Source organism: Cyclopterus lumpus, chromosome 16, assembly GCF_009769545.1.
Source record: "Cyclopterus lumpus isolate fCycLum1 chromosome 16, fCycLum1.pri, whole genome shotgun sequence".
Lineage (NCBI taxonomy): Eukaryota > Metazoa > Chordata > Actinopteri > Perciformes > Cyclopteridae > Cyclopterus > Cyclopterus lumpus.
In genome coordinates this window covers 13,016,524-13,043,440 of record NC_046981.1, presented here as the reverse complement: position 1 = coordinate 13,043,440, position 26,917 = coordinate 13,016,524, and the positions used below count along the sequence as shown (strand labels likewise).

Here is a 26,917-nt window from a genome sequence, read left to right as displayed (position 1 = left end):
TGAGAGAGCCAGCGGTACAATCAATCTGGTTATCCTGCGATATCGTGACGGAGTCGGACACACCGCGGTTAGCAGGAAGTCAGAAAACGCCTGAAACGGAGCCAAATGAAACAGAAAATAGAGAGAAAGAGTGCAGAGCAGGTAGGACTGATGCCTCACCTGTTGCTGAGATATGAAAAGTAGTTATAAGGCAGCTGTCAGTTCAAATACAGACACAGGACTTGGCTGGGGTGGGGGTTTGTGTGTGTGTGTGTGTGTGTGTGTGTGTTGTAACATGCTCCAATCCAGACCACAGGGATCTGATGAGGAAATGCAATCAGCTCAGCTACACAGACGCCAGGAGGCCGTCTATCTCACAGTTCGCTGCTATAGATCCGTCACTGGTCAGTTAACCAATCAGACGCCTGTCTGTCCGCGCGGCAGAGATGTTAAAACCCAATCACAAGTATAATCATTTGTCTACGTGTGAATGTGCATAGTTTGAGGAGAGGGCCTTCCTCACACGTCACACTTTTCCAGGCTATCTTACAGTAATGATTAACCCCTTAACCCCCTCTCCCTCTCTCACCTCAACCCAGAGCCGATGTGAACTTTGGAGCTTTATGCTAACTGGCATAAGAGAAAAGACAGGATTATTACGGGTTTCTTTCCCCTGTGAGCTCGCCCTGAGCGCACACTCACACAGAGGGCCTGGAGAGGTGGCCCGGGGCCAGGACCGATCGGGCCGAGGACAACCCCACTGAGCTGAGCGAGACTGTGCAGACAGGAAAGGGTGCTGCGTGCTGAAAGGGCGCGCTGCTGCAAACCAAGTGAACAGCAGCGTGAACCACACGTCTGAATCATTAGCAGTCTGTTCCAGTCCTGTTTTCTTCTTCTTCTTCTTCTTGCTGGTCTTGTTCTGTTAAACTGGCCTGTGCTGGTTCTCTCTGGCTTGTTTGTCTGTGAAACAAATGCACAAGGAAAAACCCGGACCCCCACCCATCTTCACTCTGCCCGCCCCCCACCCTCCACACCATAGTGTGTGGCAAGACACAACAAATTATCCACTTACAAACAATCCTGAAGCAATCATATCATTAAAATGCTCTCGCTCTCGTTTTAAAATCTCACTTTCTTAATCATTTCATTTAGAATATATAAAGATATAGTCTGTATGTGTGTTATCTGAGCTCAGTTTGCAATTTTGTACATGCTATAAAAACAAGGCATAGAGAGGCAGTGTGTGTGTGTGTGTGTGTGTGTGTGTGTGTGTTTGAGGTCTAAGATGTCCCCCACTCTCTTGCAGTTAACAGGCCTGGCAGTCTCACACACTCTCAGGACCCGAGGATGACGCCACTACAGAGCTGGAGGTCCAGACAGAGAGACAGGAAGCATGTTTAAGAGCTAAAGGCAGTGCTGTGTGTGTGTGTGTGTGTGTGTGTGTGTGTGTGTGTGTGTTTTGCTGGTTTAGTTCAACACTATTGATGATTGTTAGAGGAGCTTTAGCTGGTGAACTAGGATTCTGTGCTGCTGGGACTTAAGAGAAACTATTTCAGTGTACAAGCCATGTGAGGGGAGGTGAGAAGGCTAGCTAACGGTTACTGGAACCCCTCAAACCCTTCCTCCCCCTGCCGCCTTCCCCTCGTGGTCCCCTCAGCAGTCCTTTCTCTACGCTGAAGTACTTGTTCATTCTTCTCCTTTCCTCTCCTCACATCTCCCTGGGGTTGAGATTATTTCTGTGAGTGGAGTCATGATCTTTCACAGGTGGTCCGCAAGAGAACGAAGCAGGACAGGAGAGAGACAGAATGAAGGACATACAAAAGTCAAAAGTTGTGAGAGAAGTCTGTGGATGTGTTAGTATGAACGAGTTGGTTCTCGCGTCGTGGTGAACATCGTTAAGTGTCCATAAGCAATGCTTCCACTTTTAGTCCCCGTCAATGTTGGCTGATTTGTTTGTTTTGTTGTGCTTGTGTGTGTGTGTGTGTGTGTGTGTTTGTGTGCCTGAATCCAATATACATACAGCAATAGGCTTCCCTGAGGTGAGTGGGCCAGGTTTAAGAGTCGGTCAGACAACACCCAACAGCCCCACTATTCAGTCTCAGAGACACGCTTTCCTTCCCCACCGGGATTTTTCAGTATCTGCAGTATATGAGTTAAAAATGGATTTCTTGCAGCAGTCCTCTCCCTTCTGTTCTCTCTGCCATGTCACTCCAGGGACAGGTTTGTTCTTAGATACAGGCACTTATCAAAGTCCCGGCCTCTTGTAGGAAAAGTAGCGTAGGTGAGAAGGTGCACATCCTCATCCACGGTGTGTTGCTGGGCTTTAAGAGTGTGTGTCCCCTGAGGAAAGTGCTGACTGACTTCTGATCTGATGGATGGGGCCTGAAGGCAGGAGCTGTGCTACTGGGGCGGGGCATCTGGAGCTTCACTGGCCAGGTGTGAGGGGAACTTGAAGAAAAGTTTGATGAGGAAGCCTCCCTCGGATTTCAGCACTGTTACAGTCACTGTGCCTGGGATGTCTGAGTGTGAGTGAGTCCCATTTCCCAAAGGATGCGTCCCCAGCCCTGATCCAGACCATTGGAGTGGGGTCTGACAGAACAAGAGTCAGGCTGTCTTTAAGGTGTTGACTTTCTATGCGTGTATGTTGGACTGTGCTCTCAGTTCACTGGTGGGTTCAGGAATCTAGTTTGGGAGAGGGATAACAGAGGAACCATTTACATACTCCTGTGCCCCCTCCAGCGCTCCCGGAGCAGTAGTGTTTGGGCTGTGTCTCTCATCAGCAGTCTTTGTTCTCCAGAGACAGCTGTGCAGTGGCACGATGCAGCTCAGCGCTCACCCTCCTCTGTGAGGCCAACGGTGTGGCTAAAGAGCCCTCGTATGCCAACGGGGGAGGACTGTCCCCTTCTCTGCTGCCTGTCCCGTCCTCCTCCGTTTCCATCCGGCCATTACTTTGCCTCTCTCTTTCCCTCTCCTCCTCTGGTCGTACTTTCTTGTCGTCCGACTCCTCCTGTGAGGCCTCCATGCGCTGGTCTTCGCTCCAGCGCCTCTTGAAGCGCAGCTTGAGGGGGATGCACTTTGTCTGGGGAGGCTCCACCGAGCTCGTCTGAGGCGGGGGGGTGTTGTGGTCCCCTGGTTCGGTGGGTTCACTCTTGAGGGTGGGCAGTACGCGATGTGCATTCGAGTGCTGCGAGGTGAAGAAGGGCATCAGGCCAGGTGGAGGCGGAGCGGGGGCCTTGAAGACATCCTCGTCCAGGTCCTCATCGGGATGGGGCTGATGTTGTGGCGTGGCTGTGCCGTTAGCAAGATGGTGGTGGTGGTGGTGCAGGAGGTGGCGGTGATGGTCAGGGGCTCTAGAGTGGCGAGGGGAGAAGAGTTCAAACTCCTCGTCTCTCTCGTCTGGGTCTTCATCACTAATGTCGGTCACCTCAACCTCCTCCTCTGACTCAATATCAGATATGGGCTCCACCTGGACAGATACAACAAATGACAACAGAGACAAAGATGATCACAGCAGGAAAACAGAAAATAGAGAAATTCGCAGTTTTAGCAATGTTTTTAAAAAGAGGTAACACGATTGAAGCCAATTTTATTGAAAAAAGTTTTAAGACAATAACTTTAGGATTGCAAAGTGAATCATAATGGGGGACATTTGGTTAAATGTGTCTCACCTTTATCTTGGGAAGTCCTGCACTGTTTAGGGACTGCATTGAGGAAGAGGCAGAGATGAGGCCTGAGCCGCTGGCAGAGCTCAGGTCACTGCCGAACGACAGCGAGGAGCCCAGGCCAGACGTAGACGTCATGGATCCGGACCCTGAGGACAGTGAGCTCTGCCTGGGTTTACTATGGCTTTGACTGTCCCTGTGCTTCCTACCGAGTGGTGGTGGCTGCAGCTTGAACTTGAAGGGAGACATGTGTGGCGGCTCCTCGCCCAGGTGGAGTGGGTGATGCATGGGATGAGAGTGGGTGTGAGGGTGGGCAGAATGAGGTGGGTGCTGGTGGTGGTGGGCAGAGTGAGCCAGAGACGGATGATGATGCCGTTCTCCTCCCCCTGCCGTCGCGGCCCTTTCTGCCCTTTCTGCCCTCTCGGCCCTCTCGGCCGCTCCTCTCTCTCCGGTCAGACCGGCCTTGTCTGCGGCTGGCCGGTGGGGCTGAGGGATGACGATGCTGGGGTAATGGAGGAAAGCTCTGGGGCTGAGGCCGTAGTTGTATACCGACTGGGTGTGGGCCTGCAGGTAGCGCTTCATGTCCTCTGGGTTGAAGGAGAAGTGGGAGCCTAGCATGGGTGACAGGGTGGGTGAGGGGGTGTAGGGGAGGTGAGATGTCGGGGTCATGGAGAGTGCCGGGGACAGAGGAGGGGCTAGGAGGCCAGCTCCTCCCGGCCCAGGCAGAGGGGACACGGGGAAGGGCGACAGGGAATCTGGGTGGATCCGGTGCCCTGTGTGGCGGGAGCCTGGGTGCCCGACAGGGTTCCCTGGTCCTCCATACATGCGGAACAGGGCTTCATGAGACAGACGGGGATGGATGATACTTCGGTAACCTCCTCCTCCTCCTCCTCCACCACCACCACCACTCACACCCCTCTCTCCTCTATCCTCTCCCGCCCCGGCGTTGCCCTCCTCGATCTCAGAATTGACCGAGGTGCCATCGCTGCAGTCGCTGACAGAGCCGCGGGCCATTCGTCGGGCCACAGAGCTGAACATGCCGCCGGGGCTGCGCAGATCCTCGTTCGGGGAGAGGACTTCGGAGGGTGTCGAGGGAGGAAAGCGGAAGTGACTTCCCGCCCCGGTGGGGACAGGAGGGGCGCTCTGAGGAACGTTGCTTCCTGGAGACGTCGAGGGTGGGAGGGAGAGAAAAAAAGAAGAGGGGGAGAATACTGAGAACTAATATTTAATGTTCTCCAGTGTAATCATGCTATACTATTGTGAGATAAGGACACACACACACACACACACACACACACACACACACACACACACACACACACACACACACACAGCTTACCGGTGGAGCCCATGTCGATAAAGGGGTAGTTGACCAACACCAGTTTATTGAAGTTGAACTTATAGGTGAACCTCTTGCCTTTGGTCTTATGGAGGATCCTCTTGTTGTAGTAGTATCTAAAAAAGGAGAATAATAGACATGATGAATGAAAAAAACAAAAAGACACTGTGCTCACACATGCCTAATGCGAGACACAGGGTTAAATAACTGAATATTATTTGATGCAACGACATTGATGTCTACCACCAAGAAACAGAAATACCGGCCTGTTAACAGTGAAACATTCAATTTAAGATGCACACCTCATTTTAAATTATGATCATGTTCCTGAAGTCATGAGACTATGACAGATGCGCCTGCACACTCAAGCACACACTTTAATAAGCATGAGTCTTTCATGTGCCCCCACCCCCCCTCTTCTAATGATAGATATTACAGAGTGTTGTATGACATTTGCACAAAGCAGACTCAGTAAAGAGAAGGAAGGGGGAGAGGGGATGGGGGGGGGGGGGATTGAGATGAGGAGCCCAGTGATGTTGAGTGGAGGGATAAACAAACAGTTAAGAGACCAGAGGTCAATGCTTAATGCCAAATGTGGAACATAAATGGGTTGTAATGCCACAAGGGTGTGTCAGCAACTGTGTTCATGTTTGATACGCGTGTGTGTGTGTGTGTGATTCATGTTACTTTGTTTGTATTTTGTATGATCGGCATCTTCAGTAATCTATACCAGTCTTAAAGAAAGCCAGGAAAGGTGTCTTTCAGAGTGTTTCATGTTCAGATGTTTGTTAGACCGGTATCACTTACCACGACAGTTTCTGTGATTCAAATTGCAAGACAGACCCATCTCTTTATGTAACAGCAAAGCAAAGCCACCAATAATTCTCCACATCTTTATCTGTTTATGTAATGGCCATTCTCTCTGGGTTTTTTCCCCCCCAAGCTTTCTCGCTTTCGTGGCTTCTGCCGACAGTACAAGGCTCCATTTGTATTAACCTTTGTCCAGCTTCAGCTCTTTATGTAACATCTCTCTGCTTTCTTCCCCAGATCTACATCCACTTTATGTAACCTCTACATCCGTCTCTGCCAACCCTCACTCACTGAAGGAGACGGAGCGAGGGAAAGAGAAAGAGATAAAGAGCACGACAGGAACAAAGAGGGTGTGTTTGTCCATGAGATAATAAGCTTGTGTGACGGGCTAACCAAGACTACCACCCATCTTTTCCAACACTACCCCTGGCTATTGAACATAAGATTCAACCAGACTGCACAATTGCTCATCATGTCTGCATACCTACCTGCATTTATAGCGCCAGGCTCTGCTTCCCTTCCTCCAGCATGTGTCTGCTGGCACAAGTTAAGTGAAGTGTGCTGACAAAGATAGGGGCTTCAGGGTATGTAGGTAATGCAGAGTTAATGCGAGCCCATTGACTATCATTATGCTGAATGGTAGTTATCCAGACGACAGTGTGTGTGTGTGTGTGTGTGTGTGCGTCTGTTTGGTGTTGGGGAGGTGTCACCCTTCACCCCCTCTTATTATGCTTATTACACAGACTGGTTGGGCCGATTTGGCTCTGGGAACAGACTGTTGCTCTTTTTCACTTCAAACCTCCTCCTCCTCCCTTTATCCTGATACCTCTCTCTCTCTCTCTCTCTTCCCCCCCCCCCTTTATTCCAACTCTCTCCCTGCGCTCGGCACTCGTCCCCTGAGGCGATGGGAGCGGGTGAGGGAGAGAGGGAGAGACATGGAGAGACAGGACAGGCCTGCACTGTTGAAAACATTGTTTACGCCAGGCACAAAGCAGCATGTAATTTCTGCTCTAGGGGAGACACTCACAAGGGCCACGAAGGAGGGGAGAGAAGCAGTTGGGAGCGAGGAGACGGGCCGAGACAGGCAGGAAGTCAAGCAGAATTAAAACCAAACGAGACTGCGATCGAATTAGCTGATGACAGAAAAGTCAACAAGCTGTGCTGGGGTCCACACATGGGTCCAATATAATACGTATTGCAAGGGTAGAAAACAACCAAAATCCAAAGTTTCTCAAATTTAATCTTGTGTAACAGAGAGCATCATTTGAGCCAAATGGAGCCAAATGTGATGTACTTCAGCTTTAATAACACACATCACACTGTGCAATCACATATAAAACAGGTAAAGTGTATTAGGCAAAGCTAGAGAAAAGTTTAGTTTCTCCCGCGTTTGCATACAGTTAAACATTGTCAACGTTTCCATTTCTTTCCATGTAATTTATAACCACAGACTGCAGTTTCCAAAATGTCGTCTTTAATGACGGTTGCATTCATTGTTGTACTAGACTGCATTAATTTTAGTGTGTAGTTTGTAATTATAGCATAATTGGCATTATTTTTGGACGCACCCCAAAGGCCAACAATATCACTGTGCTGACACATCCGTCTAACTTTGGCTCATGGCAGTTGGATCGTGGGGAACGTAGCCAACAACAATCGTGTGTGCGCTTGGCTGCACACACACACACGCATACACGCACACACGTGCAGCTAATACAAAGAACGCCGAGATGCATAGTGGGAAGCAGACAACAACTTTGCGTAATCCTAGCCGCGGCAACTGATGCTGTGTTTAGAGCACATGTTCGCCCCTTCTTTCTTCAAGCCCCCACCTCCTGCGCCGTCATACAAGCAGACTTTGAAGAGCATTTGAACTCACTTCAAAAGAGAAGAAAGAGATTCTTTGAGTGCCTGTGTTTAGCTGCCCGCCACACACACACACACACACACACACACACACACACACACACACACACACACACACACACACACACACACACACACACACACACACACACACACACACACACACACACACACACACACACACACACACACACACACACAATCTTGACTCTAAAACTGCCATCTTATTCAGACGTACTCAAACACATGGGTGCACGTGTGCCCACACATACCCACAGAACACATCCTCCGGGAGATGCCTTTATCTCGCTCCCTGTTGAACCAAAAGAGTACGTTGACCAATCAATGCAAATAAGGATTTACGAAAATCCTTCAGGGGAACAGAGGGCAGGATTTCTATCAGCGCAGTTGTAACCGTCTGTGATTTTAGGCCATGGATTAAAGCGGCGATTACACAGACTGGCTATGGTCTAAAACGTTATGATCAAAGAAGAGACGCACGCACGCACAACCTTTCAATTTGCTCATTTAACAAACACAGCAGCCGTAAACATAATCAACCACAGTCGTAAAGAATTGGAAATGTTATTACTCAAAAGAAGTTATTATTAACTGTTTATTACAACTTAAATTCAACAAATAGCTACGTCCATCGGTTCTATTGGCTATGATCACATTGTTTGACCACTAGTGTGTGTTGCCCCATTAGACTCGAGGTCCAAAACAGGAAATGTCAGAACCGTACACAGCCTGGATGGAGACATCTGTCTGTCAGTACTAAGGTGTGGTTGTGGTAAAGATGGAAAAATACAATTTGGGGAGTAAATATGTTCCATCTGTACATCCAGTTCAGGACTGAACCGGTTCTCAATGGCCAACTTTTTATATTACCCTATGATATGATACCTGTCTAAGCTTAACAATCTATACCGGTATCACTCCACACACACACACACACACACACACACACACACACACACACACACACACACACACACACACACACACACACACACACACACACACACACACACACACACACACACACACACACACACACACACACACACACACACACACACACACACACACACACACACACACACACACACACACACACACACACACACACACACACACACACACACACACACACACACACACACACACACACACACACACACACACACACACACACACACACACACACACACACACGTCAACACTCAAAATGAATTGAATCTTGTGTGTGTGTGTGTGCCTTGCCCATTGTTGGGATGTAAATAGGCGCTGACGTAGACAGGAAGTTGGGATTACAATACTCCATGAGCCCCGTGTTTATTTTCTGCCTCTTTCGTCAGCATTGACCATTAAACACACATCCCAGCCAGATCTTTCCACACACACACACAAACGCTTTGTAAGGACACCAGGTTTGACCAGTGTTTCCCGTTTAAAAAAGGAAATGTATTTGTCCAGGCATCCATCAATTCATTATTTTTATTTATTTATATATATACACACATATATATATAAACATATACATATATATACATACATGAATACATATATATATATATATACACACATATACATACATGAATACATATATACACATATACATACATGAATACATATATATATATATATATATATATATATATATACACACATATTGTATATGTATGTCTGTAAAGAGGGGGATCAGGTCAGGGTCAAATTACGATGGTCACATGCTCTGTGGGTGGCAAAAATATGTACTCGAGCACACTCTCTCTCTCTGTCTGTGTGTGTGTGTGTGTGTGTGTGTGTGTGTGTGTGTGTGTGTGTGTGTGTGTGTGTGTGTGTGTGTGTGTGTGTGTGTGTGTGTGTGTGTGTGTGTGTGTGTGTGTGTGTGTGTGTGTGTGTGTGCACGTGTGCGTGTGTATGTATTCCGCCCTCATAGAAAATAAAGGGCTCATTCAGTCAGGAACAATGACATACACACAATGTTCATGTACGCTGAACACATACATGCTGCAGAAAGTAACAATGGAAAGACAGTGCACGCAAGCATACGTTGAACACAAAGTCATACAGTGGTACTGTCCCTGGGTGCTCCCTCGGCACTTTCTCTCCGGCCCTGGGTGTTTCCACACAATGCGCTGGTGTAGAGCCAGGCCTTCTGACCTATAAACCGGCCCAGCCAGATAGGTGAGTAACACTGTGTGCCTATGCAGCAGTATTTTCTGCAGGATGTTTTGCAGATGTGGGCACCGGGGTTACTTCTAGATCTATATCACAGCCAATTTCAGAGCAGGAGTTTAAAATTCCTACTTTCTTTCAGGGTTTTCCTTGGAAGACTGTACCTTACACCACCATACACTACCATATTACCACCAATTCACTTTGGGTATCAGATGCATGTCCCCAAGTAGTTTTAGCACTCAATGAATGGTAAACATATTTTACATTTACAGCATCACCATAAACAAGTGGGACCATCATTCTATTTGAGTGTTTTTCTGTGGTGGCAATTCTCCAGCTGTGGTGGCCAATCACACGAAGCAAACACCACCAACATGCATTGGCAAGAGTCTGTGTACAATGGTGCATTTGTGTATGTGCACATGTCCTGTGTTGTTAATCTTTGCCAGCTGTGTGCGGCAGTCCCTCTGACCTCTGACCACTGTGTTGGAGCCAATGAGGGCTGCTGACTAGAGGACAGGGGGGGGGCCTGGAGGTCTCTAGGAGCTGGGACCTCTTAGCATGATTACACTCATTAAGCCAGCACTCCGCAGTGACTGATTGGCAACAGGCTTAACGACCCCTACTCTCGTTTGTGTACAGGCCTTATTTATGAGAGCTAGCTAATTTATGGTGCAGGGAGGGGTGAAGGCTTGGCCTTTTTATTTGCGGGTAAGTTTACTTTGTCGACCCAAACATGCAGCCGATGGTTAAAGATTGTGACCTTCCTTTCATTCATTACTTGCGCCAGACAAGTCAGATAGCCCTCGAATATCCAAGCAAAAGGTAAAAAGAGCTCCGTTCACAAAGGAGCTGACACTCTGGACAAGAGCAACAGACCTTTAAGCTTCTGTTTTTATGCATTTGATTCAATAGAACGAGAAAGAAGAACAAACCCATTCATTAAAAAATTATATATATATATTAGTCTAACCTCTTTCAACATCAAGCATGTCCACATGCAGATAAACGTGCACACTACTAATAAACACACACACAGTGGGAGGGTAATCCTCTCAACAGGAGTGGGAATTTCACAGCGGTCGTGGGAGCGGCAGACCGAGATGACGCATGGACTGAGGCTGTGTCCCCTCAAACACACACACACACACACATACACACACACACGCAAACAAAACACACACACACGCGCGCGTGGAATTTCCACCATGTGCAGACATGAAAGAATAAGATCATTGAAGGTACAAATAATAATTACCACGGCTAAGCGATAAAAAGAACACTTCAAAACAGGCATGCCTTTTCAAGTAAGTGAGCGTGTGTGTGTGTAATTCCCACATACCGACTGTGGTCTCCATTATTAGCAGACTCCAGGTTTTTGTTCCACATGAAGGGCACAAGGTGGCCTTGCTACACATGGGGAGCGTTATCGTTCACACGTGTGTTTGTGTGCCTCCTTTTTAACTTCATCAATCTTTAGTGCCATTATTCTTCTGGGAACATTACTGTTTTTTTTTCCAGACATTTCCAGTGTCTCTTGTGGTGAAGGACTAACGACAGCTCTGGTGTCAAATCAGGTGACTACATTGACGTAGGCGTGTGCATGTGTGGGATATATTGTTGAATGGCACTACCACTCCAAGCCTGTGGAGCTTAGGCTGCAGGAAGTTCATATAGAAATATACAAGTGCATATAGAGATACTATATATATATATATATATATATATATATATATATATATATATATATATATATATATGCACTTCCTGCAGCCTAAGCTCCAAATCTGTGACGGCTCTAGAGGATGGACATGCTATAAATACACAGCTTGATCACAAGTATCCTCATCCATTCAGGAATCCTAAATCTGGACTCCAAGTCCATTTGTGTGTCTGTCACATGCACACATTAGTAGTCCATGTTAATTCCCTCCGTCTCTTTAGGATCCCATCTGTAACGGACATTATCTTAATCTTACCAGGTCAACACAACACAGAGAATGAGATGCTCTTCTTACCACAACTGGCATCAGCTGAGGAAGAGTCCCCGAGGGATGTGTGTTACTGAACTCTAATGTGCCGAGAGGTCATTGTGTTCAAGTATGGATCACAACATTGATTAGATGGATCTTCTTTCTATAATCAAACACAATTGTGACCCACTGTCTCCTCGTGAAGCCAAAAGCAGAAGTAAAATCAGAAGCCTCTGTTGAGTAGCTCAGATTATACCCATCTTGGTTCCCCTTGGCCTACGCCCAACGATTGTGTTGGTCCTGAGGCGATTTGCTTTATCGACATGTACAATTCAATTTACCGCTTACCAAGCAAACCCAATTCGAAGATCATCAAAGCAGATCCAACCAACCCTCGGATACAAAGTACCACAATGTTATTGTCCATCGGCGAGGGTGAATCACATCGATAAAATCTAATATTTTCATGTGATATGTATACTTATACAACCAAAACTATGTTAAATCCCTGTCTTGGCTAAGCCGGCGTCCATGGATAACAGCGAAAGGTGTGACCAGCCAAATGGGTCAGTGTTGTAACTCTACTTGGAGCATCATAGTAGCTAAACTTGTCCAAGTCAATAGCGTGTGAAGGCATGCGGCCAGGGTCACTCTTATGGTATTTACGAGTATTATAGAGTTGGTTAAGTGCCATCAGTGCCTTGGCAGGCAGGACTGATGCAATGGCTGGTGAAACAAAGCCAGAGAATTTAAGCTATTGGGTGTCTGAAAGAAATGCTTCCAGCCATTCAGTGCTAGAACTGGAATCCAATGCATAGTGTACTATTATTAGTGTCTGTGTGAGATTTATCATAAATATTTGCACCAATCGTAGTTATCAACATGTGTAAAACGTACTCTCGAGTCACTCAACATGTGCCCACATCGCCTCCACACAAGGAAACCATATGGCCGTTGGGAAAGAGTGTCACTTCAGGAGTTCATGACCACGGGTGAAGGCCGGAACGTAGACAGAGTGATATATCGCTTTCAGGCTCAGCTCTTTCGTCACCATAACAGTCCAATAAAGAGATTGCTCCCGCTGCATCACCCCAGACAAATCTCATTCATCTCTTCCGTCATGCTGCTGCAGAGACGTTTTACTACTTCAGTGACCTCTGCTAAAGAGAGACAAGTTAGGGCACCCTGATAGTACTGGAGTTGGGGAGCAGATCATAAGTTGGGCATGTCTGTATCACGACATTTGCTGCTTGTCCATCTCTCTCTCTCTCTCTCTCTCTCTCTCTACTGTTAACCGTCTAATAAAAGGCCTAGAATTATTAGAAAACACTGTATTCAAGTGTGTCTCCTTCACAGCCAGGCTTAGAAGTTATTTAAGGTTTTTCTTCCACCACCCTACAATATCCCTTGTGGAGGTCAACAGTTCATCTTCCCTGCTGAGAAAAGCATGGGGAAGGCACTGGCTGTCCTTGAATTATTTGGAAAAGGTGCAATTTCATCCCCTGGCCCTTAGTTGAAACCAGAGACAGTACTATTTCAGGCTCATTCCCCTCCAAAAGGATGACATTAGACATCCCAGGAGCCATCCAGAGTCAGTCCACTAAGGCCCCTGCTTTTGCCCCTGCTTTATTTACATTTCTCCATTCAAAGTGCATTATGGATATACATTAGCTCATTGGCTAATATCATATTTGTGTAATTTGATTACACAGTCTCGGTCAACTGGAGCACATTGGCTCTTTAAATATTAGCATGTGGTAAATGTTCATGTTCAAATGTTCATCTTGATCACAATCCTCAGCTCATCTGGTGCATTTTCTGGTCCCCACAGAGGAGAAGTCAAAGGTCAGGAACAGGAGCAATTAACTATGAATGAATACACACTTGCACATACACAAAGAATCAAGGAGTTTCTCTGTCATCATACCTCAGTGCCCTGCTCAGCTTATCGTAGTTCATTTGGGGTTTACACTTCCTGGCACCCCACAGCCGGGCCACTTCATCTGGGTCTTTGATAACAAACTCGCCATAGTCCCCCTGCCACGCGATGACATCATGATACTCTTCTTTCCTGAGCAGCTCCAGGATGAAGTGCCACAGCTGGATCTGCCTGGACCCCGGGCTCGACTCAGGCTTGTAGGCCCAGTCCGGGAAGGCGATCCCTGTAAAAGAAAGATAAGATAACTGTGAATGATGTTGTGGACAACACGCGTTATAAGTTAACCAGAAGAAAACAGATTTTTTGCTGACAACACTGGATCTAATATTGAACAACTGAGCGATATAGACCTCAAATAAACCACGACATGTTCTATTCTGTGGAGAAATTGAGACCACTGAGAACTGCTCAGGTAGCCGTCTTCACAACTTTCAGGTCTTCCCTGCGTTTTTCCTTTCACTCTCCAGACTTTCAGCCCCTTTTGTGGAGGATTCTCTTGCTATTTCTATTTTTTTTTTTTTAAATAGTGGAGAGTAAGACTAAAGGGCACGAAGAAGTTTTTAAAGAACCAAACAATTGCAGTACTTTTTCAAAATGATGACACAAGCCAGCCCAGTGAGGGTCGGGGGTAAAGTAAGGAGAACATTGATGAACCTGGATTTGTTTATTTTGACGGATGATGTTTGACTTCTAAAATATAGAGTTATCAATGCAACAGGCAGTTTGGGAAGGACTGCTGGTTAACAGGTCAAAGTTATGGGCTGCCATTAAATAAGTATTTCATACTTGTTCAATAGTCACATGTCATTAAATTGACGTCTCTTTAAAAGTACTACTCTGAGGCTAGTTCAAGACTCCTCTTTCCAGCCATGCCCAGAAGAAGAACAAGTGTGGGTGAACACTTGTACTTTTTAAACTTGTCAAACTAATAAATACACGTAAGCCTCATCCTTGGCTTGTGTGTGTGTGCCTAAAGTAAGCCCAGATGCTACAACTTGTCTGATGAAGGCAACTTTCTGTTTAACCTTTTCTGCGTTTATGCATGTTCAATGTCAACATAGCCGATGATGCAGCACAGGTGTTGTGTATTTATGTGACCATAACATAATGATTTGGTCAGCTGGGCTGTCACACCCCTTTCCAGATGTTGGCTGTGATGCAGTTGAGATTTTAATGTTCAGGTGTTTCACAACCTGGGCAAATTAAAGAAGTCCGACGTCTTAATGGGGAGGTGAACTCAGGGTTCAGTTTGAACCGCATTCGTCTATTGTCATCACCGCAGTAGCGCTTCACAGGAAACACACACGCTACACTGAAAGTTGTAGTGAGAGTGGGCTTCGTGGAACAGTTAGGCACATGAAAAAAAAAAAACCTTTCCAACTCTCCTCCACCTCTTTCCTCTCATGCAGTCATTCTTTCCTATGACCGGAGGAAAACAACATGGCCAGTCATCCGTCCCGTCTATCCCTCCATCTCCCTCCACCCCACGGGCTCAAAAGGAAACGCAGAGTAAAAGACACAGAACGAGGCTGTGGGCGTGGGTAATATGACTGTTAGCGTGAGCATGTGTGTGCCCAAATGCACAAGCTAGAAAGGAGTTTCTGTGCCAGTGCTCGTGTTTGAAAATGTTTATGCAAGTCTCCCACTAACATTCTGTTGCCTGGGTGGTCAAAGGAAATGTGACACGACCGAGCAAAATAGACTATTACAGAATCATATTCAGCTAGATATAGCAGCCCGGACTGGATTTTATTCCATCAACAGTCATGTGAGGAGCACGGATTAATGCACAAGTGAGGAGGTGGAGTTATCAGAGAATTAGCATCCAAGTGTCGTTTAGCAGGACATTTAATGCCAGCTGATGTTTTTCTATGTTTGGTGCAACAAATATTAAGCTCCACATCACACCGACTGCCCGGAATAAAAATGTTGCATGTCTGATGTAATAAAACACAATAGTGGATTAGTGTTGCTTTGCTATTTTGTCCAACTGAGTCACAGATACGGAAGATGATTGTTCAAAACACACTTACAACATACAACCCCCTCTAATTGAACAACCCCCGCTGTCGCCATCAAAATTAGTTGTACATTTAAAAAAAAATTGAAGAGCATTGTTTTTCCCCTCTCGCTATTATTATTATTATTATTATTATTATTATTATTATTACTTGGAAAGACGTGGAACAGGCAACAGAGGAAATGAGACTGGCTGAGCTGGAAATTGAAAAAAAACAACAACGACAACAACAGGCCCAAATCAACAGATTACAGATGTGCAGGCTTGTCAATGGATTTGCAGGATGACAGCCTGAGGCAGAGATAGATAGCCCTGATAATCTCTGCTGTACTGGCCTGTTCAGACCATTTAGCCACTGTTGCGTAACACTAAATAATGCTGATAGCACATCTAACAAGACATTTATGAATCTGTACATACATAAACACGAGTTAATAACTTTACTATTTTTATTTCTATGGAACAGACCCACCAGAAGCAGGCTCGCTTTGGTTTCCAGTTTTATGGTAAAAGTAGGCAGAAATTAAAGCTATAATGGCTAATTTCTCCCCATCGGTGTCACAATGATGCATTTGCAAGGCCCATGAATCACTCAGTTGTGCCACCTACACAGGAATCATTTTGTGACTTAATTACAAGACTTTTGAATAGCAGTCAGACAACGTGCCTACCCGGTTTCCATCTCCAAATTCCAGACGGGATTTTATCCGTGCTGAATATCGTGCAGATAGTATGTGGCCGATGAGGCAGTCAACAAACAGCTTTGCTGCAGATTATTGTTCCTTTATAACAAACATCACAATGTGTGAAGTGTGAAATGACCATGGGTTGCAAAAACTGCGCCGTCCGTGTGTTTGTTATTTCTCAGACTTTCCAGACCCCCATAAGTAGGAAGCAGTTAGCATGCAAATGAAACACTCCCTCACTGTCATTGTATTTCCCTTTTCACTTCCCACCCTCCTCCTCCCCTTTCATTTTTAAACATTCAAGCAAAAACACTTGTTGCACGATCAAACCCTGAGCGAGCTACAATCACAGAGGAACACACCGGGGGCAATCGGAAACATATTGGCCCGTTTGAGCCTTCAACCATAACACATAACCAACCACCCACCCACCCACACACACACTCCTACGGCAGAGGACAACACATTCCTTCCAGACAAAGCAAGCCGACGGCGACTGTGTCATCGCAAGTGGAGATGCGGCTGGTTAAAACGCCAGATGAATAAATGTGCGGTGCTGACCATATCGTAACCACCGAAACCTTTGGCGCTGCTGTCGAGCTGGAAAAATTGCTCCGCTGAAGCCGCTCAGCTGGCATCAATAGATGTCTGTTTGTACTGGGAGTGTTTACTGGGTGTGAAACTGTCTGCATGTAAAAACAAACAGATGAATATTAAGAAAACAACACCAGCTTTTAAGAGATTGAGTTTGTGCAAAGTGACTTTGAGAGCGTGTGTGTGTCTGTAATGATCTTTTTGACTTTGGCATGGACCACTGAGGTCACACACACACACACACACACACACTTTAGGTCCTTGAAATGGATCTCATGTAAATACTTGGAGGACTGGAATGACACTGTCATCAGCAACAGTGTGTATAAAAGCTACCACATTGCTAATAGTGTGTGTGTGTGTGTGTGTGTGTGTGTGTGTGTGTGTGTGTGTGTGTGTGTGTGTAAGAGAGAGAGAGAGAGTCAGGATTAGGTTTAGAGGAATGCTGAGAGCAAGAACAGGTGCCTTTGTCCTTCTATCCACCCAGAGTCCAACCCAGGCTGAGCTGTCCTGACTCGCACTGGCTCAGCTATCAGACACACTCTGATCAGTTTCATCAGTCGTGTTTCACCCAATAGAGAATTTTTGGAATGTGCGAGTGTTGTGTGTCGTGTACGTTCTGTATGACGTTAGGTCATGAAGAAGAGAGAGGAGCAGCAGGGAAGAGCCTGCAGAGCACATCCTAACCCCCTCCGCCACACTTAACCTCTCTGACCTCGACTCTCCCTCTCTTTGGCTCTTTGGCTCCTTTCCTCCCTCACCCCCACCCCCCCGCCTCCCGGGGGAGACACTAGATAGCCATTACAGCATGCATGCGCAAGACTCACTCTCTCACACACACACACACACACTAGGCATCAATAATGTAGAGAATGGTGTGGAGGGTTGACGATAGGGGTGCGCCTAATCTCTGGCCTGGGACACTAGAGAGTGCAAGTGCATCAAGAGGTGTGTGTGTGTGTGTGTGTGTGTGTGTGTGTGTGTGTGTGTGTGTGTGGTGGGGGGGGGGGGGGGACAAGTGAGGGGCAGGTGGTAGAAAGTGATGCAAAAGGGACGAAAAGGAGGAGGATGAAGGGGAGGGAGCGATTGCAAGAGGAGGGAGCGAGGGGGGGTCATAGTGAAAGAGAAGAAGGAGAGATGAGATGGGGTGAGCACTAGGACAAGTGGAGATCAGAGAAAAAGAAAGTTGGAGGAAAAAAAGAGCTGGGGGAGGGAGATCGGGGAAACAAAAAGTGGGAAGAGAGAGAAAGAGAGACAATGGCAAGAGTGGGAGAGGAGCCAGGGGGGGATGGAGGGAAGGAAGGAGGAGGGGGGAGGTTAAGGGAACGATGAGATCATAGCTCGTCTGGTAGTCTGTTGTCATCCAGATCAGATTGCTTATCCCCCCAACCCCTCCTCTTCTACCCCACACCCCTCCTCCGCCCCTCTGGGAGTGCGGATGCCTCTTTTCCTCTGTGTGATCTTGGTGGCAGGCCCCTAGCAGACTTCCAACACTGCTGCTATTCCAGCTATGTGCGCCACTCACCAGTCCAACAATGACCTCCACTCTTTCACACACCGCGTGAGCAAAGGGGAGGGGGGGGGAGAGAGAGAGAGAGAGAGAGAGAGATGAAAGCAAAAGAGTGGCAGAGGAAGAAAAGAAAGAGAAAAAGACTTTAGAAGATGAAGAGACCGGGTGCTGTGTTACGGCTGGGTAAAGGGCAACTTAGACGAATCCTCAACGGTATCTGTTGAAGTTCACACTTCAGTTCATGTCCTATTTCTTGGAATTCCTAATTCATTGGATGCGTCGCTGCAGTTTCTATCATCCATAACGTGAACCAACATGCCTTGAGGCGGCTGTGGGTTGAGCGGGTCGTCCTTTAACCACATGGTTGGCTGTTTGATCCCCTGCTTTCTGTTCGCGTGTTCGAGTGACCTTGACCTAGACAGTGAACCCCACGTTGCTCCCCATAAACACAACTTGAAACATTGTAGAGCTGAAACAAATAGTTGATGAGGCAATTAGCAATTATTTACAAGCAAGAAGATCCAACTGTATATGATGATTTATGGTATCCAGGAGTTTATGACCACTTATAGCAACACAATACATGTCCCTGCTGCCAATTTCTGATATTCAACAACAACAGTTGGTCGCTGTAATGCACAAAAAGATGTAGCAACACACCAGGAAAGGAGAGTAGGAAGAAGACTATCAGCGCGGAAAAATGGACGTAAACACTGCAATCTTTGTAAATGTGTTAGAGAAATGTCTCCACACAATGCATTTAGGAGAGAAACAGTGCTGGTTTACAGAAAGCCTTCAACCGAGTACATTTGTGTTTTGGACTGTGAGATGAATACAACAAGGAGTTTGAAGCTGACGGGAAGGAGGCAGAGACAAAGTAGTGGAGTGAGAACAGAGATGAGGAGGAGAGAGTCCTACTCAGCAGCAAATCAACTGACAGGCCTGTGCCAAACTAACAGCGGAGTTGCCGACTCAGGATTTTCATACAGGGCCGGGGCCTCTGAACAGCCATTAGCGGCAGTTGGCTAGCACCGTACTACTTTAACCCAACTCAGCTTTAGCGTGGATGTGGGAAACGACCACTGCAAGTGCCGTTTGTGTGTGTGTGTGTGTGTGTGTGTGTGTGGGTGAGGTCACCGTCGGCTCCGAGAGTCTGTAAAAGTGCTAAAAATTGAGAGACAGACTCAGTATTTGCCTGTAGCACATTCATGCACATACAAGCATACACAGCCGTGTCTTTGTCACAGCTGCTTGGATAAGTGAAACTGCCCGAAGCACCGAGCTTGAGGAACAGAGAAGACAGAAACACAAGACCGGGAGGTGGAGGGGAGGGATGGAGGGATAATAAAAGACGTGTGGGGGGACGACAGAGAAAGTAAGAGTGAAAGGAGGGAGAGAAGTGAGGAGGGTGGGCTCCGCAGGAGGAGGAGGAGGGTAATCAGAGCCCGTACGCCTGAATCCCAAAGTGTCTGGACTCTTCCCACCAAGACCATTAAAAATTCATTAGGCCAATACTCAAGGAAGACGAGAGAGTGAGACATAGACGGAGAAAGACAGGCACACAGGAGAGTGGCAGAAAAGTTAGGAAACGCATGGATGGGAAAAGTGAATCATTTGGGTGGGAACTTTTCACTGCAAATGTATTTCTTAAAAATACTACTTCTTCAAATATGAACTCCTGGGAGAAAATATCGTAACGTGTTGTACTTTGAGATGATTATAAACAAAAAAGGAGAAAACCTGTGTCTAATACTTGTACAAGAGAGGAATAGGTGAGCTGCAACTAACAATGGTTAATATTAATTATCTTCTCAATTAACCTATTTATTGTCTGGCCTACACCATTTAAAATAAAGAGTGAAAAAATGTTCATCACTATTGCCTGAGAACTAAAGATGATTCCTTCAAATTGATTGTTTTGTTTGACCCCAAAAAAACAAAACATGTACATTTGGAAATTTGATGAACTGGAAGCAGGAAAACAATGGCATTTTTGTTTCTAATAAAAACTACATATACAATTAATCGTCAACGGACAAAAATATCCGTTAGAATTTTCTTTGCATTCACTTATTGTTTCAGTCTTTGGTTAATTAGGGCATTGAATTACTTAACTGAAAAGATGTTCTATTTGAAATAAATATCGATTTGGTGCAACTCCAGAAGAATCAGACGTTTACAGCAGACACCAGTGGAGATGTCGAGTAGAGATGCAGAAGAGCAAAACGGTTGACCGTTCCCATTTTAATTTCCCAGTGGTTTACTATAAAGTCTGCAGAACTCAAGTTAGATGATGATAAATGAGTAGCAAGTGTTTTGGTTGATTATACAAGCTTGTGATGACAGTTTTATTGTAACATGCAGAGTAGATTTTACTGGTTTGGAAAAATCTCTAAGAGAAATGCGAGTCGTTAATAACCCAGACGGAGACTAAATTCCCTGAGAGGAATTATTCTTGTAGGAGCCAAGAGCATTCATAACCCCTGCCTAACCTGAGTACCTGGGGAAGGAGGGGGGAGGGAGGGGGGGGGGGGGGGGGGTTAAACAAACATCACACAGAAAAATATGTAAGTCTAGCAGGCCGCTCAACTATTCTTAGAGGTCAACCACAGTCTACATTTTCTATAGGCTCTTCCTCACATGCCGTTTAGCAGCAGAAGATAGAAAGAGAAGAGCTGGAAGGAAGAGAGTGCTCTGTGGCCTTGGAGGGGCCAAAAATAGACACACACACACACACACGCACACTATTGTTCAACAGCGTGAGAGAACACACAACATGGATGGGGAGAAGAGGGAAAGTACAGAGGTACTGAAGGAGGAAGAGGATGAGGGAACAAGTGGGAAAGGGCATGAGCAGGACATGACGTTAGATTTCTCTCTCTATTGTCCTCCAGTGAACAGACAAGACGTCTTTTCCAGGAAATCGGAGGGGAGGAGCAAAAGAAAAGCCCCGGCGTCCATCGGGATCCTCTTTTCCAGAACAAGCTCCTTTTTCCCCGCAGCCCTCCAAATCTAATTCACATGCTGGACTGCTCGACTGTAAAATAGTTAAGTCACGACATGGTTTTAAATGCCCATTAGGTTAGGAAGAAAAGCTTTGATGTGTGTGAAAGGGGTTTCTAGGGTGGACTAAAAACAGCTAACACGCCTAAAGCCGACATGTGGTTTTTCAACTGACTGAGGCACTTCATTAAAAAATAAATTAACTCTCCAATGTGATCCTTTCAGGGTTGTACAAGTGGTTTAGCATTTTTAGCCAATTACAGTTGTTCAAAGCAAACCAGTTTTTTTTTTTTTTTTTAGATCCAGTTTGAATTTTCCACGCAGCCACTTATTTCAGTACATTAAGAAAAATGAGTTATTATGTGACCGGAAACAATTGCCAAATGTCATGTCAAATAAATGGAAATGTGCAGAACAACCGGGGTCTGTTAGGATTGACAAGTTTAACGGTGCAACAATTTGGGTACAAATTTAAATCTGTGAATATTTGATCACCTTGTGCTCGCCTGCTTTTTTAAAGCGGCTGTGGCAGTTGGTGACCACACACACACACACACACACACAAAAGAGCAAAAGTCTCTAATGCATGTAGGACGAGCACCGTGTGAACTAAGAAAACTGTCCACGCACAAACAGGCAGAACGCCCTGAGGCACCAGGTGGGCTGGACAACTGGACTCTTCTCTGTGTAATCACGCTCATAAACAAGTCTGGTGGGAGTGTGAGTGTGTGTTTATGTGCTTATGTGATCCCCAGAGTGTGTTAAGAACAGCAGAATAATATTGTGTCAGTGAGAGAAGAGTTGCTCTCCGGGCGCTGTTCGGTATATTTACTCTCACCAAAGTGACACACTGCTCCCAGGACATTAACCCTTATCCTTCGACATAACACTCAGATACGCATACTTACACGTTTCTTCAGTTGACAAACTACACTGGCAAATCCACATTTGACAGTGTGATAGCTTTATATGTAGTCAAACGTGCTGGTGTAATTGTCTCTGTATTAAATAACAGTTGCAGGATAAACACTGGGTAGTTTCTGCGTGTCAAAGACATCCTTGAACTAGGCTTGAAGTCCCTGTGCTTTAATGATGAATAATTGAAATGTGGCTCTGTAAACACATTGCAAATCATACTCTCATTAAGTTTGACCTTTACATAACAATGGAGGTGACCATTTAAAAAGTGAGCTTACCCACTCCAATATTGAAATGTGGCTTGAAATAGTTAGGGGTCTGTGCATCTAAGCTAAAATATGTGGTCCTTTTCCCATGATTTTCCTCAAAGTTACTTTTAGGGAAAAGCTCTTAAGATGTAACACAAGCGTGCTACAGGCCACAGGCGCCGCGCTTCTCTTTCACTCGCTCGCCCACCTCACATGCTGCTGTTAATGTACTTCTCTGGCCAACAGCTCGGCAGTGAGCTGCCAGTTGACGCTTCACCTTTGGTTCAACAACACACTGCCTTCACTCACCACTGCCAGTAAGAGTGTGTTCGACTGTGTGGACACCTCAGTGTATATATATATATATATATATATATATATATATATATAGAGAGAGAGAGAGAGAGAGAGAGAGAGATACGAGTGCCTATAGAGATATAATATAAGTAAATAAAAAAAGCTTCTCTTCAGCGCTGAAAAAGCAAATCGACTGAATATTAATTATGTTTAATAATCATTTCAGGGCAATTCTTAAAAATTCAGAATATTTTCTGGTTTCAGCTTTTCAAATGTGACAGTTTGACAGGAAAGTAATATCTCTGAGATTTGGACTGCTGAAGGAATACGAGTTTACAAAGACATTAAAAAGGAGTTAAATATGGGCACTTTTCCTGTCATTATTTAGACTAACATGTCATTGAAAAGTTGAAAGAAGTTATTTAGCAATAATACAAATAAGTGTTAGTTGCAGCCCTATTGTGTTTTTTGATAACATATTATTCATTAAAACTTGAGAACTGTGGAACATGTGACAATGGGGGAGTGGGCATGGAGCTGTGATCTCCGACAATGTGCAGTTGGACTACAACTGTGTGGTTGTAAGGTCCGTGGGTCAAAAGGTCAAAGGGTGACTTTGCCACACGAGTAAATTAGATGTGGCATAATCAAACCATATGTGTCAGGTGTGCATGTGTGAGTAAGAGATAGCTGCCACTTTTGGGAGGTGGTTTCCTGGAATGTGGTACTAGAGCGGGACAGGATGTTAGCAACTGCTGTGCACCGCAACAACAAATCTGTTTCCTGTGTGTGTGTCCATGTATGTCATTTCAGACATACGCGAAAATCCGACGAGATTTAAAAACAAAAAACAGGAGATACAGAGGAAAGTACTGAGAGGACGTTAAACATTAAACATTATTTCTCCTCAGAGATTGTGATTTCATTGTAGAAACAAATGTAGAAGTACAAGAATTTTGGAGAAAACAGTGAAGAGTGCTTCAAAAGACCCCAAAAAAGCATTATAAGAATATAAAAGTGATACAGTCGTTGGAGTAGACTCTTTCAAACAAATAAGGATGTACTTTGACCATGTGCAACTACTCACTTAGGTGTACAGATGACAGCAGGTACTGAAGATGAGCCAGAAGCTCTGAACATAAATGACAGCGACATACAGCTCAGGTGTGATGAAAAGACACAATGAATCAGAAAAACAAGTCCACAATAACAGCTTCAGACTAAAACACTCTGTGTGTGTGTGTGTGTGTGTGTGTGTGCTGACTCAGTGCGTGAATGATTTTGTAATTCAGCCATCACAACGCAAACTCTCCTTCATTCATTCTCTCTCTCTCTCTATCTCACACTGTCTCCTAGCAACCAGACACTTAAGGCCTAAAAATAACACCCCAGAAACGAACAGAACAAAAAAATAAAGCATAAACGGTAATTAATCCTTTCAAGCCTGGAACACAGACTCAAATAGACCAAGTATTAGAAAACGGAAGAGCAGGGCAAGAGCAAGCGAGCAGGAGATGGAGAGACACGGAGAGAAAGGAGTGGGAGGCGGACTCTGCCAGCAACAGGTAGTCGTCAGGAGACAGAGATCTGCACTACATGGCAGTGTGTGTGTGTGTGTGTGTGTGTGTGTGTGTGTGTGTGTGTGTGTGTGTGTGTGCACATGTGTGCCCACTAGCCTTGGCTAGAAACAAGACAAAACTTTTCCACCCTCTCCAAACGCGAGGGCTGCTCAAGGCAAACAAGGCTCCAGTGTAAACCAACCCAGCGGCCCTGCAACAAGCTGGAAACACGGCCCGCTGCGTTAAACAGAGTTTGAAGAGAATAACATGTCAACAATTACTCCGCGAGGCCTCCTCTCTTTGACGGCGAGCACTTTTATCGAGATGTTATTCCCCTCCGCGTCCCGCAACATTAAGAAATAAACAAGTGTTACGAAACAACGTGGAAGACAGCCGAGTCATGAGCGCACAGGCACACAGAGGCCTGCTGTCTCGGGTCCGAAGCAGACGCATTCCACTGGGGGGGGGGGGGGGGGGGGGGGGGGGGATTCACTTTTTCGAGACGCACGGTGGCAAGTGAGAGACGAAGCAGCGAGACACCTGATCTGTACGCCAGACGTCGTCCAGCTGAGGAGGAGTTCTGGTTCTGTTCAAGGCCCGTCTGTTATTGTAAATCAATGAGACATAAAACTCAATCTTTATACTGCACATCGGATTTTGACTTGATGTTTATGTGTCAATACCATGTTTGCAACTCGTGACTGTTTTCATTTTTTATATTTCATCTGTTATTCAGGCTGTAAAATAAGCAGGAATTAGTGAAGAGGTCCCTAGAGCCGAAGGCCTCGTCTACTATACAACAGAATTGCTGCATATTAATCTACTAATGTTTCAGCTCCAGTTGAAACATGCCGTCCTCTCATAAGGCACGTTAACATAGAATAATTGTCATTACTCTGTCCCGGTGGGAATTAATAATTAGCGTTACGAAAAGAATAACTGAACAAAGCATCATTCAGATGGAGCAGATTAAATTGGTCCAATTAGGCATAAATTCCATTTTACTTACAGAATCCACCAAAAAAAAGACACAGCAGATCTGGGACCACCATTATTCTGCATATATATTGATCTATACCTGATGGAGATGCTTACCTATATGCTGATGCATATTCATATTAGATAACAGTATTATTTACGGCTCTGTCCATTGTACTCGGAATGCTCCGGTTTATTGGTCCTGAGGCAAAGGCATAATTTTATTTAATAATATACATAATTAATTGCGACAACCATATTTATGTAAACTTGTTTCACAAAAATATGTCATTTAATAAGGACTTCTTCTTATTAAGAGTTTAATATGTCCACACTGAATTGAATAAGAGCTTCCATGTGCTTCCAATACACAATACCTTCAAATTAAAAGCAATTGTCCACTTATGGGGAGAGTTTGTGTTCAAGCAATCAAGACAATACGATCACAAACTGTCCGTGGGGATACAAACCTGTTGATTTGATGTATTATATATTTACTTTAACGTCCATCGGGCTAGCATTGCACTGTAAAAGGGGGTGAAAATTAGCGTTCTCCTCTGGGTGTCATGTTTCCATCATTCCAGATTGGAGCTGGAGACGTTGAATACCTGTAACCACTGCAGAGTCATTTCTCTCCCGGGAATGAATGCCGATTGTAACCGTTCCCACTGAAGACAAAAGCCAGATGCTGGTGGGTGTTGTGGGATGTGTGGTGGGGAAGGGGCTTTAGGGACACTAAGCATGCAACCCATGACAAGATCTGTCAATATGTTGCCTTCACATGCAAACTGCAGAGCAAGAGGAGGCTGAACGTATTAACATTCCCTCTTCGTGTCATGCGACGAGAACCGCTGCATTTCTTTAAATAACCGACTGAACAAAGCAATACATTCATTGCAGTGTCACACAGAAAAAAGAAAGAAATGTACACTGTTATTTATTCCCGTGGGGAAATTCTTCTCTGCATTTGACCCATCTTTAGTTATTAAGGAGCAGTGGGCTGCAGTGAAGCGCCCGGGGAGCAACTGGGGGGGGGGTTCAGTGTCTTGCTCAAGGACTCTAAGACATAAACTATGGGGAGAGCGGGGATGGAACCGGGTACCACTCGACCACCACTCTCCCCCGCGAGCTACAGCCGACCCAAGTGCAAATAATGTGGCCCTGGTTTCTAAATTAAAGCAAACTGTCGTATCCATTTAGACTGATGAGCATGGTACTCATCTGCTGTCAGTTTGTTCTCAAGTCGGTTGACAGTTTGCAAAGTACCGAACCAAAATCTACTTCCTGATGATGATTTATTAATGGACTGTATACACAGACAGCCCAGTCAAATTCCTGTTAGCCCCGAA

At 45.5% G+C, this 26,917-nt stretch overlaps 1 protein-coding gene across 2 annotated transcripts in view; it reads right to left on the bottom strand.

Annotated features, from left to right (window-relative positions):
• Positions 1 to 1,006: 1,006 nt before the first annotated feature.
• erfl3 (Ets2 repressor factor like 3) overlaps positions 1,007 to 26,917 on the bottom strand; it is a 42,879-nt gene continuing 16,968 nt past the window's right edge. For both annotated transcript variants that reach the window (XM_034553768.1, XM_034553766.1), the window contains 4 exons: positions 13,744 to 13,978; positions 4,981 to 5,096; positions 3,648 to 4,801; positions 1,007 to 3,445 (listed from right to left, as the gene is read on the bottom strand). In XM_034553768.1, the coding sequence (XP_034409659.1) occupies positions 2,756 to 3,445; positions 3,648 to 4,801; positions 4,981 to 5,096; positions 13,744 to 13,978 (2,195 nt within the window). In that variant the 3' untranslated portion in view covers positions 1,007 to 2,755. The remainder of the gene's footprint in view (positions 3,446 to 3,647; positions 4,802 to 4,980; positions 5,097 to 13,743; positions 13,979 to 26,917) is intronic.